The sequence below is a fragment of the Myxine glutinosa genome, chromosome 1 (assembly GCF_964187855.1).
Source record: "Myxine glutinosa chromosome 1, kmMyxGlut1.1, whole genome shotgun sequence".
Classification (NCBI taxonomy): domain Eukaryota; kingdom Metazoa; phylum Chordata; class Myxini; order Myxiniformes; family Myxinidae; genus Myxine; species Myxine glutinosa.
In genome coordinates this window covers 190,186,620-190,200,109 of record NC_136261.1, presented here as the reverse complement: position 1 = coordinate 190,200,109, position 13,490 = coordinate 190,186,620, and the positions used below count along the sequence as shown (strand labels likewise).

Genomic DNA, 13,490 nt, shown 5'->3' with positions numbered 1-13,490 from the left:
GGAAGGATGACAGGCTGAGTCAACCCCCCTGGCGTTAATTCAGCGATCGACCGGGATTCGAACCCAGGATCCTCGGATCCCAAGCCGGCACAATAACCGCTAAGCCAACACCAGGCTTTCAACAAAACATTACAGACATAAAATAAGCAATTATTTCCTCATAGAATCATAAGTATACAAATGTTATCATCACATTGAACCATCAATAAAACCGCCAAATAGTCAGTCGTAAAGAATTTGTGATACCAACTCAGTGTGAATGAAAATATCACTTTGTCCAAGTACATGCAACAACGTACCTTACTGTGAATTACTGGAGATAGTTTGTTGATCTATAAAGCGGTATCACAAAGAACAAGGTCTATGAGGGCCCAAAGCATCCACCGTGCTTTCGTTTTAAGATTGCGTTTTGAAGATCAGGTTGTGCCGTTCTCGTTTTTAAAGCTTAAGAACATCTGCACGTATTCCATATCAAATATTTGCTCCAAGGGCTCATTTCTCACTGTAGACAGGTCAATGTTATCGCTATTGTTAATCACACTTCGGGGTCATTCCATGTCAAATCATCAAAGAATCTGCCGTCATCTCTCAGATTTTTGTAAAACTTTGGGAACCAATTGGGACCCATGAAAAACAGCTAGAACTCAAATATTTTTGCTAACAGCCTCTTAATTAGTGAGATACAGGTTAACGAACTTTGGACTAATTAGCGCGATGTCGCGAATTCAAATGGCCATATCTCTAAAAGTATAACACCTAGAGAGCTGGTTTTGGTGTCATTTTAAAGGTATTTTCATGCCCTATAAATTTGTCTGGGCAACATTTTCCTACCTCCAATCACAAAAAAGTTATCACAAAATATAAACTTCAATCGTGAATCCAAAAAAAATGTATCCTTCAAATTTCCTCAAATTCATCCCAGATGTACCTTATGATGTCAAGAAGCTTCCACATAAGTTTTGTGATGGGCACTCCAATCGTTTCTGAGATATGAGCAATAATGTACATGTACGTATGGCATATAGGTTCGAAAATCAGCATTTGTAATGTATTATACAATCATTCTAACCTAGCCATGACAGGGAACACAGGGAACAACCATCAATTGCTTTGAAGTATCATATACTTTCATTTTCAACTGGGCCTGAGGGGAATTCTCATACGCCTTGTCTTGCACTGCCTGGCATATCAGCCAACCAACCATTCCACATGAACCTTCCAAGGTTGAAAACGTTCTTGCAGCAATGCCCTTCGTATTAACCTGACAACGTTCAGATTCTGTACTCATCTGTACTGTTTGTCCATCATTTGTCCCGCATTCGAATAATGTCTCGTTTTTGTTAAATCATGCTTTTCCCTCCAGTGCTTCAAGGCCAGAGCTCATCAGCATCTCATATTGGTTACATGTCCATCAACCTTCTTAGCTCCAATGTTTGTCTAATGTCTGCACGGTTTCCACTACCCTTCCATGTCACTTACAGCAATTTTATTCAACCACAAGCCTCGTCTTTATCATAAATAAAAAAAATTCTGGACCACTCCATCCAATTGGATCGCATGTCAAAGGATTACAATGAACACATCACACATGCAATACAGCCATTCAAACCTTTGATGCTTCATGCAGAAAGAAAAAATCTTCCAGTCTGGGGCCAAGCAAAGCACCAGTCATTCATGCTGCCAATAAGGAAAGTCCAAACTCCAGCACTTTTGTCCATTGTATGATGTTAATGCAAAGTTTATGAGTTTCCAATATTTTTGCATTTCAGCTGGAGAAATCAAATGTACAAGACCGAGTGTTTTTGAAGTGCCAAAGACCCCAACTGGCTGAAGGAGCTGAATATGGGGGAAATATAAAGTGGTTAAAACAGCCCGTTTTTCAACAAAATATAGGTGAGAAGGTCCGACAAAATGAAAACAAGATTTAAAAATAAATAAAATCGACAACTATTATCGATATTCAAAAACAACATTCGTGTGTTAAAAAATAGCCGTTGGTGCAACCTGACCACTCGCTTCATACAGTACAGTGGTGCGAGCTCTGGATAAGCTAATCTGATTTCAGATCTTGCTCAAGTGGGTGGGCTGGCATATGTTGCAGACAGAATCCCATCAGGCTGTGTGTGCATGGCAACAGACCAAATGCAGATTCAGACCTGTAAATTGGCAGCAGCCCAAAAAATCGAAGAAATCCTACCAAGGGCAGCCATTTAATGTGGTATTAATAAAATAAATAAACATCAACTTTGATGAATAAAAAGGATTTTAAGAACCATTTCATGGAATCAAAACGGGCATCCTTGAAATGTCATGCTCGTGATTTTGCACTCACCACTTCGCTCATATTTCAGGTGCCACTAATGTCTAAATATTTGAATTCCAAGTTGACTAATGACATTAAAGTACCTTGAACAACATCTATTACCAAAAGGAGTGTCTGTCCATGTGTGACGCTTTATTCGAAATGGTTGCTGTTGTCGAAGAATAATAAAAATGGTGCTATTGGAAAGCTGATAATTGATATACTTGGAACGAGGATTTAAAAGTTGTAAAACATCATGTTTGCTTAACCATAAAAATACCTTTTAGCAGGAATTGGAGCTTTATGTAGCAGTTCCAGCGGTTTATTATTCTACAACAGCAGGAACCCTTTAGAATAAAGCACGACGGACATGGTCGAAGCACACAAGATTATATATATATATATATATATATATATATATATATATATATATATATATATATATATATATATATAGTAATACTTCTGGAAACAATAGAAACAAGAAAGAGCAGAGATTGCAGACCCTCGCCAGGACATGTCTTTCGTGGTTTTTAAGGCTTTGTGTTCAAACAAATATGGCGGCCGAACCACGTAACCAATGACATTCATTATTATTATTTTTTTTCTCCACCAATTTATCCCTAGATGACGCTCAAGAAATTTCATCTTGATTGGATGAAGTTTTGTACTTGTCAAATTGACGTCATAATGGAGGTTATTCATTAACATATGTTATTCTGCATGGAGAGTTCTTTACAATGAGCCATGTCTCAATTTTTTCTATGCAGCGCTTTCCGAGATATAGAGGTGGAATTTTCTTCATTTTCCAATATGGCGCCCATAACATGTGACCTATGACGTCATAATTATCACTAAAAAAATTTTTACAGGTGGAGTTGCACATATGGTGAAAATTTCCTGTCAATCGGACCAACGGTTGCACAGAAAAATCATATTTATTCTGTGCGGACAAACATAGACAAACAAACAGACAGACAGACAATGGCGAGGGTAACCCAAATGCAATACCTTCTCCTCTGGCGAGGGTAACTAAAACAGCAATTGGGAGAGCACATACCTCCGCCAGGCTGAACAATTTATGTTTGGTATCCTAATGATAGGTGGGATCTGGATACGGACCTGAACCAAAATCGAATCTTTGTTCATGTCACATAACCAACTCGTCCACCAAGTTTTGTCATAACTCATCCACAACATTTTGAAATGTGCTATATATCATTTTTGGGCCCATCTCTCAATGATGACGAATCACTTCAAAAAAATAATAACTTCTCAAAATCGCATCTTCACCAAATCGAATCAATTCGGCTTCGTCACACACCCAACCTCTCCACCAAATTTCAGCCAAATCCGTCCACAACTTTTTATATACCCTGTTCACAGACAGACAGAGCAACAGACAGACAGGGGTGAAAACATAACCTTCATCCATCTTTGGTGGCAAAGGTAACAACCACAGCCACGATGCCAATAATGACAGCAATAACTATGTTTTATAAAAGATCCTCACGTGTTTCACTTAAGTTTCCATCCTCATTTCACAGATAGAAAGCCTGGTGTTGGTTTAACGGTTAAGGTGGCTGGCTTGAGATCTCAACATCCTGAGTTCAAGAACCTGTTTCCATTGAATTAACACCAGGTGAGTTGACTCAGCCTGTCATCCTTCCGAGGTCGGCAAAATGAGTACCAGGCTCTTATTGGAACGAATGAACCATTGGAGTATCCTGCGTCGCTTTGGTGACCCGTTCAGGATTGTGCCCACGAGCCGAGGAAATTGCTTTGGCAGCTCTATGCATCTGAATAGGCAAAAGGAGTGAGTGATCTTCCTTTTGCAGATAGAATGCAATATGTTTGGGAAATGCAACATGATGTCGTTTGATTAAACCAGGCAGCTAAGTGATGGGTTTTATTTGCTCGTATTATTGGTAAAACAAAACTTTTATACATTAATGAACAATTAACTGGTAAACTCTCCCTCTTGTCACACTTTCTTGAGATGCTCAGCGCACATCGATTTTTCAAAGATAATCGTTTCACCCGACCTCTCAGAAGCAATGATGGGAAGATAAAGTCACAAAATGTTCGGCAATAATTCAAACCCATGAAAGGTTGTGATTACAGAAATACATTTTTGAAGCATTTATAAACTGCTGTATGTCTTTTCTGCTTCTAATGTTCCCATCGGCCACACAGAATAACGACCAAATAGTCAGTCTCAAGGATTGTCATTACATGAGGACAAATTGAACACAGTGACAGACACTACTAGAACGGCACTTAGTAGAGAGCATACCTCAGCCAGGTGAACAGTTTACGTTTTGTATCCCAGAGTAGACCAGAAAATCACAATACAGAATCACATTTAATCAAAATCTTCTATCCACAACTTTTTCAGATATCCTGCTTTGTATCGTTTTTGGCCGGATCTCCCAATGGTGAAGAATCATTTTTAAAATCAAATAATTCTCATATCCGAATCCATATTCAGATCTTCACCAAAATCGAATCGAATCGTCCTTGTCAGACATCCAACCGGTCCACCAAATTTTGTCCAAATCCGTCCATAACTTTTTGAGATATCCTGCTATGTATCGTTTTGGCCATATCTCCCAATGGTTAAAAATCACTTGAAAAATTATAGTATCTCGATATTCACCAAAATCTCATCATTTCGTTCTTGTCACATAGGCTACATCACTGCCAAACTTCGTCCGAATCCGTCCACAACTTTTTGAGATATCTTGTTCACAAACAAACAAACAAACAAACAGACAGACAGGGGTGAAAACATAACCTCCATCCACCTTTGGTGGCAGAGGAAAAAATGGTTGTTATGATTTTGGTGTTATGATGTAACTGAAGCAATCTGTTTTATCAACAACGAAATGCTCTCCAGTTCAGTATACTGTACGAGGACAAGCCACCTTGCAGCATTCCAAATGCATTGTTTAATCCAAACCATACCAATACAATGACACCCCAAGATTTTTACCTGAATCCCAAATACAAGTTCAGGTTTGTCTACAAAATGAGCTTGAGTGAGCCCGAGTGTATTCAGATGGCAATTCATTTTGAAGTAGAGTGATCAAGTAATGACCCAAATACTACCTTGTAAATACTTCCACCCTTGCTCATACTTGGATACCTTTACCTTGACTGTTTTATCGAAATGCAAATAATATACATATTACCATGCAATTATAGACACAAATAGAACGGCACTTGGTAGAGCGCACACCTCCACCTGGCTGAACGGTTTACATTTTATATCCCACTGACGGGCCGGATCGGGATCCGGACCTGAACCAAAATAGCATGTGCTCGTTCATGTCACCTAACCAACTCATCCACCTAGTTTTGTCACAACTCATCCACAACATTTTGAGATATGCTATATATTGTTTTGGCTCCAACTCTCAATGGTGAAGAATCAGTTTTAAAATTATCGGATTCAGATCTTTACCAAAATTGAATCAATTCTTCCTTGTTACAGATCCAATCTGTCCACCAAATTTCATCCGAATCTATGCATAACTTTTTGAGATGTCGTGCTATACATCGTTTTTGGCCCAATCTCTCAATGATGAAGAATCACTTGGTTAATTCTAATATCTGATCCGGATTCGGATCTTCACCAAAATCTAATCATTTCAGCCTTGTCGCACACCCAACCTCTCCACTAAGTTACGTCCAAATCCGCAAGTACCTTTTTGAGATATCGTGCTATATATCGTTTTTGGCCCCATCTCTCAATGGTGAAGTTAATTTTAAAAATTATAGTATTCCGATCCAGATCTTCAACAAAATGTAATCATTTTGACCTTGTCACACACCCATCCTGTGCATCAAATTTCATCAGAATCCGTCCACTATTTTTGAGATATCCTGTCCACCGACAAAAAGACACACAGACAAGGGTGAAACCATCATTTCCTTCCACCTTCGGTGGCGAAGGTAAGTAATAAACTCATGAGCATGTATTTGGACTAACATGATATTTGGGATCAAGAAAAGCTGGGATTGGCACAGCCTGGAGATTTTTTTAATTGGGATAAAATAAGAATGCACAGTTCATCTGTGTACAAGGTTGAAGAATACAAAACTCAAAATTCAACAAAATGGACTGAAAACAGTTATCACAAAAGCGGACATCCAATATTTAAAAAAAAAAATGGAATTCTGGTCAATTACTGATATAATTAGACACAACACACGTACCCAACTTTCAAAGTGGAGGCTGTCGTTGTGGAGAAGTTCTTCAAAGGGGATGGTGCAGTTTGCCACAAAGTCATCATAGCCGATTGGAGTATCGTGAAAGACGGCCAGTTCGATGCGTCTGGCACCAGTAACCTCCGATGCAAATTCCTCATCCCACCGTGGCGCGTTAGTCCGCTGGCGTGTCTGCGTCTGTCCGACACGATTTTCATCCACGTTCAGGGCCACATAGGGGTCCAGCAAATTTGGCGGTCCACGGAGAGAGCCCAGGCCGTGTCGCTGAGACCAGGGCGTTGGAAGCAGCTCGGCTGCCTCTTGTACCCGAAGACGCAATGAACCGTTAAAGACCACCATGCTGCCGCCACTACTACGTCCTCTTCCTTTCCAGCTGCCTGGGGTGGACTGCTTGTTTATCTGTTGTTATGAGGCTTCAATGCATCAGCCTCAACTTTCCAGCAATTGCAGTCAAATAACTGTCTGTACCACTGTCCAGAATCAAGGCCTGGGGTACCATTGTCAGCAAGGTTGTGAGATGAAGCAGCAAGATTCTAAGGAGAAAAAAGTGAGGAGACAGGGAAAAGGGTGATTAGTATGATGTGAGGTTAAATAAATATGCAACAAACAGATTGGGGGGGTGGGGAGGGAAATGGAGAGAGAGAGAAGGAAGACGAATATAAACCAAGAAAGATGGAGAAAATAAATATCAAAAAGACAAAAACATGAACAACTAGAATGCCACTCAGTAGAGAGGATACCTCCGCCAGGCTGAACAGTTTACATGTGGTATCCCACCGATAGGCTGGATCTAGATCCGGACCTGAACCAAAATTGAATCGGCTTGTTCATGTCACCTACCCGACTCATCCACCAAATTTTGTCATAATTCTTCCGCAACTTTTTGAAATATCATGCTATATATCGTTTTTGACCATATATATCACACAATGGTGAAGAATCACTTCAGAATTTTTTTTTTTTAATCTTGTATCTGGATCCGTATTTAGATCTTCACCAAAATCGAAGCAATCTGTCCTTGTCACACACACTACCTGTAAACTACGTTTTGACTGAATCCGTCCACAACTTTTAGAGATGCGATATGTAATTGGGTTTAGCCCTATCACTAAATGGTGAAGAATGTTAAAAAATTCTCGGATCCGAATCTCCACCAAAATGGAATCGACTTAACCTTGTCACACACTCAACCTTGTCCACCAGGTTTCGCCCGAATCCGTCCATAACCGTTTGACATATCCCGCCATATATCATTTTTTGCCCTTCTCTCAATGGTAAAAATATTTTTATTTTTTTAAATTCTAGTAGCCAGATCCGGATCCGAATCTTCACCAAAATCTAATCATTTCTTCCTTGTCACACCATCAACCACTCCACCAAATTTCATACGAATCTGTCCACAACTTGTTGAGATATCCTGTTCAAAGACAGACAGCGGTGATAACATACCTCCGTCCACCTTTGGTGACGGAGGTAAAGAGGCGTCCATCACACCAGACAATTATTATATTCATCGTTTTTGAGCAATTTTAAAAATATACAAAGAATGGAGCTCAGTACATGAAATGCATGCATGAAATTGAATGAAAAGCCACTGTCACAAATTCACTTGTTATTGCAGTCATGGTTGGGGTTGGGAAATGGGGGATGGAGGGGGGGGCGGGGAGGATAGAGTGGCTGACGAGGGAACAATGAGAGAAAAATCAAGTGAACTCACAAACTAGCCGAGATTACAATAAAAGGGAAAGTAAGAATTGGCAAACATTCAACAATCAGGAGTAATGCGAGAAACAGACTTCAAAAGAGGCACTCTAAACAGAGCCTGTCACATGAGAAACACGCACACACGAGACACGCACATGCACACGAGACAAACACACACACACACACACACACGCACGACACACACACACACACACACACACACACACACACACACACACACACACACACACACACACACACACACACACACACACACACACACACACACACACACACACACACACACACATAGATAGATACAGACACATACATACATAGATACACACACACATACATACATAGATAAACACACATACATACATAGATAAACACACATACATAGATACAGACACATACATACATAGATAAACACACATACATACATACATAGATAAACACACATACATAGATACAGACACATACATAGATACAGACACATACATAGATACGCACACACACATAGATAGATAGATACAGACACATACATACATAGATACACACACACACACACATACATACATACATACATACATAGATACATAGATACACACATACATAAATACACACATACATAGATACAGACACATACATAGATACAGACACATACATAGATACAGACACATACATAGATACAGACACATACATAGATACAGACACATACATAGATACAGACACATACATAGATACAGACACACACATTGATAGATAGATACAGACACATACATACATACAGAGATACACACATACATACAGAGATACACACATACATACACAAACATAGATACACACACATACATAGATACACATACAATATACATACATACATACGATACATACATACACACACACACACACACACACATGGATAAACATACATAGATACACACACACATACATACATAGATAGATACACACACACACACGTTTATGTCGCAAGATCGTCTTGGCCTTCAAAACTTAAGAAAAGCGCAAAACACAAGCGGATACAACTAGCAAATCAGGCGCCACCAGGGGGTGCTAAGGCGAGACCCGATACCGTTTCCAAGATTAAAACAAACTTACAGGGATATACAACAGGACGCAAGGTAACAAAGGCGTCAACCCTAACACTTTCACTGCGAGGTTTCCCTGCAGCGCGAGAGACGCAGACGACACCCGTACAAATCGCCTCCTCCTGCGAGCGGGCAGGACTAAATCCGCGCGCCGGACGTGACGGCATTTCCGGTACGACAGCGGAACTCACTCACAGTGTAAACAACCCTGCCTACTTCCTCTTCACAACTCGCTCTTCATTTCCCTTACTCTTCCCCTTCACTCCGTTTTGCCTTATTTCCCCATTACACTACACCCCTCCCTTGTCAGCGCTACTCCTCCACATTTCCGCACTTCTCCCCCACCCTTTCCGCCATTCTTTTCCTCCTTCCGCCCATCACGTCCCTCCACCCCTCATTTCAACCGCGTCTCCACCCTTTGCGCGCTCTCTCTCCCCGCCCCCTTTTTCACCATTCTTCCCACTTTTTTTTCCAACCTTTCCCCCCTTTTTCAACCTTCTCACCCTTTTTACATACACCACCGAAGGTGGATGGAGGTTATGTTTTCACCCCTGTCTGTTTTTCGTCTGTCTGTCTGTCCCTTTGTCTGTCTGTCCCTTTGTGAACAAAATATCTCAAAAGGTTGTGGACGGATTCGGACGAAATTTGGCAGAGATGTAGTGCATGTGACGAGGACGAAATGACTAGATTTTGGTGAAGATCCGGATTCGGATCCGACTACTGGAATTTTAAAAGTGATTCTTCTCCATTGGGAGATGCGACCAAAAACTATACATAGCAGAATATCTCAAAAAGTTGTTGACGGATTTGGACGAAACTTGGTGGACCGGTTGAGTGTCTGACAAGGAAGAATCGATTCAATTTTGTTGAAGATCTGAATATGGATTCGGATATGAGGATTATTTAATTTTTAAGTGATTCTTCACCATTGGGAGACGGGGCTAAAAACCAACATCAAGCAGGATATCTCAAAAAGTTATAGATGGATTTGGACGAAACCTATTGGACAGGTTGTGTGTGTTACAAGGAAGAATCGATTCAATTTTGCTGAAGATCTGGATCCGGATCCAGATAGTAGAATTTTTAAAGTGATTCTTCACCATTGAGTGATATGGCCAGCCAGGTGGAGGTATGTATGCTCTCTACTGAGCGCCGTTCTAGTTAACCTCGATATATTTTTTCAACCTCTATATTTCGCCCCTTTTTTTTCCACCCTCCCCACTTTTTCGATCCCCTCCCCCTCTTTTTCCTCCCCCCACATTTTTTTTTTTTTTTTTTTAGCCCTCATCCCGTTTTTCGTCCTTCCTTCATCCCTCCCCACGTTTCTGCCCAATCACCCTCTTCGCCCTTTTCCCCTTTATTATTCCGGTCTTTTTTTAATTTTTATTCCAGCACAGGACAGTCATGGCTATATCAATCAAGTCAGCCCTTCCCTTTCTTCACTCCCCGACCCCCGCCTCTCTGCTGGTTTTTTTTTTTTTTACCTTTTCCCCTTTTCCCCTTTTTGTGCATTTGCCTCATTTATTCGTCCTGCTCCCTTTTTCACACTTCCTCTCTTTTTTGCCAACCCACTGTTTCACACTCCCTTGGCATTTTCACCTCCCCCCCCCCTTGGTTTTCACCCACCCCCACCCCCATCCCCTTAGTTCATCCTTCTTCCCCCTATTTCGCCTACCCCCCTTATTTCACCCACACCTCCCCTATTTCACCCTCCCCCTTATTTCACCCTTCTTCCCCCCTATTTCACCCTCCCCCTTATTCCATCCTTCTTCCCCCCTATTTCACCCACCCCTCCCCTATTTCACCCTCCCCCTTATTCCATCCTTCTTCCCCCCTATTTCACCCACCCCTCCCCTATTTCACCCTCCCCCTTATTTCACCCTTCCCCTGCCTAGTTCACCCTTCACTATCACTTTACGCACTTCCCCTTATTTTTCCACCCACTGAAAATTTGCCCACCCTTTATTTCAATCTTTCTCCCTACGTCTTACCCCTTTTCACTCTTCCCCTTTTTTCCCCGACACCTTTTCGCCCTTCCACTTTTCACTCTGTCATCCTTTGTGCCTTGCTCCCTTTTTGGTCTAACCCCCGATTTGCCTTAGCCCTCACCCTTTAAATTTCGCCCTACCACGATGTTTTGCCTTTCTCCCTTCTTCCCCTTTTCAGTGGCTTTGTAGCCTTTTTCGGCTTATTCTCTCCTATTTTCAGCCTTCAACATTTTCCCCACTCCCATTTTAGCCTTTTACCCACCTCCTTTTTGACCATCTCAGCAGCCCCTTTTTGACCTTTTCCCAACCCCCTTTTTGACCTTTTTCCCCACCCTGATGTTGACCTTTTTCCCCACCCCCTTTTTGACCTGTTTTCCCACCCCCTTTTTGACCTTTTCCCCCACCCCGATGTTGACCTTTTCCCCACCCCCTTTTTGACCTTTTCCCCACCCCGATGTTGACCTTTTTCCCCACCCCCTTTTTGACCTTTTTCACCACCCCGATGTTGACCTTTTCCCCCACCCCATTTTTGACCTGTTTCCCCACCCCCTTTTTGACCTTTTCCCCACCCCGATGTTGACCATTTTCCCCACCACCTTTTTTGACTTTTTTCCCCACCCCGATGTTGACCTTTCCTCCACCCTCTTTTCGGCCTTCTCTCCACCGTGCCCCCTTCTCCGCCCCTTCCACCCACCCCCCCCCCCCCCTCCCGCACACCACTCTTTGTTTATCTCCCCACCCCTCATTTTCGTTCCTCTTCATGTTGAAAAGCCAGGCTCAGGTTGCCTGCAGGTTTCATTAGTGTCTTGTAAAAGAGAGTAAAACTCTTTTCTCGGGTAAAAAAAAAAAGTCTCCAAGAGTAAAACAGGAAAAACTAGAACGACACTAGGTAGAACACATACCCCCACCAGGCTGAACAGGTTACGTTTTGTATCCCATTGATAGTCGACATCTGGATTCGGACCTGAACCAATATCGAATTGGCTTGTTCTTGCTCATCGAACCAACTCAACCACAAAGTTTTGGCCGAACACATCGATAACTTTTTGAGATATCCTGCTCACAGACAGACAGAGAAGGGTGAAAACATAATGTCCGTCCACCTTCGGTATCGAAGGTTACAATTGAGAAGTATCGACTTGAGATGCCAATTTTATGAGTGAATCCATCATTATTTTACAATCTTTGTTTCTTAGCGTTGTAGCATCATGGTAATCTATGCCTAAACATCGGAAAGTTGATTCTTGCACTCGTTTGTTAGTTTGATGCACAAATATGATATCACCCTTGTTAAGCTCGATGCAAATGATCTTGTTTTAACTTTGTTTCCTGATTCTCAACATGCTCTCTGTTGTCAAGTATCACACCTGTACAGGCAGTCCCTTCAGCTTTGCATTTCTACCTGTCTGGCTGATTACTCACGATTGCCCAAAAACATGTCCAACGCTGATGCTTCAAAGCATTTTGATATTAATTTTAGTTTTCAAACTAAGCATCAACTACAACTGTACCAAATTAAATTTGTGGCATGCAAACTTCCATCATCCCCATGGGTCTCATGATATCCTGATGATATCCTCATGGTACAGTACGTGACCGCATCCTCTTTTCTGCATCTGGTAATAGCTATCTTTACATCCAACCTCTCCAGCATTTTCCATTGCCCCACTTTCCCTGGTTTTGTAAGAATCTATATCCTTCTACCTGTATCTTTGAGAACTACCACATCGCTACAATGGCTGGCTCTTCGATCTGGCAGACTGAAAAGGACTATACACAGTTGTCGTGCAAAATGATCAGTTTTCCAACTCCAACTGATACTGACACTGACAAGGTTTTCCAACTGATATTGACTCCACGTGGAAAAGCTTTCACAAAAGTCTGCTCTCTCTTGTGCATACGTTTATCCGAATTTGTTTACAGCTACCATGTGCAGATGTCAGCCTGAGTACTGCACACGATATCCTTTGCGCAAGACAGTGGCTATAAAACAGACAGTTACCTTCTCAGCATGGAAGGATAACTCAACCGAGAGCAACCATGGTTCATTTCCCAAGGCTTGTACCAAGTGTGTCCATCAAGCGAGCCAGAAAACATCAACTGACTAATCTCAAAGCCAAACTCTCCAAAGTGTTAACTTCTTCAAAGTCC

At 41.6% G+C, this 13,490-nt stretch overlaps 1 protein-coding gene across 4 annotated transcripts in view; it reads right to left on the bottom strand.

Annotated features, from left to right (window-relative positions):
- LOC137432254 (protein kinase C epsilon type) overlaps positions 1-13,490 on the bottom strand; it is a 238,626-nt gene that overhangs the window by 204,804 nt on the left and 20,332 nt on the right. Inside the window, exons 1-2 of one of the 4 annotated variants that reach the window (XM_068124038.2) lie at positions 9,547-9,688; positions 6,524-7,068 (exon numbers count right to left, since the gene is read on the bottom strand). In XM_068124038.2, the coding sequence (XP_067980139.1) occupies positions 6,524-6,874 (351 nt within the window). In that variant the 5' untranslated portion in view covers positions 6,875-7,068; positions 9,547-9,688. The other 3 variants (XM_068124030.2, XM_068124047.2, XM_068124056.2) reach the window with 3 other exon arrangements.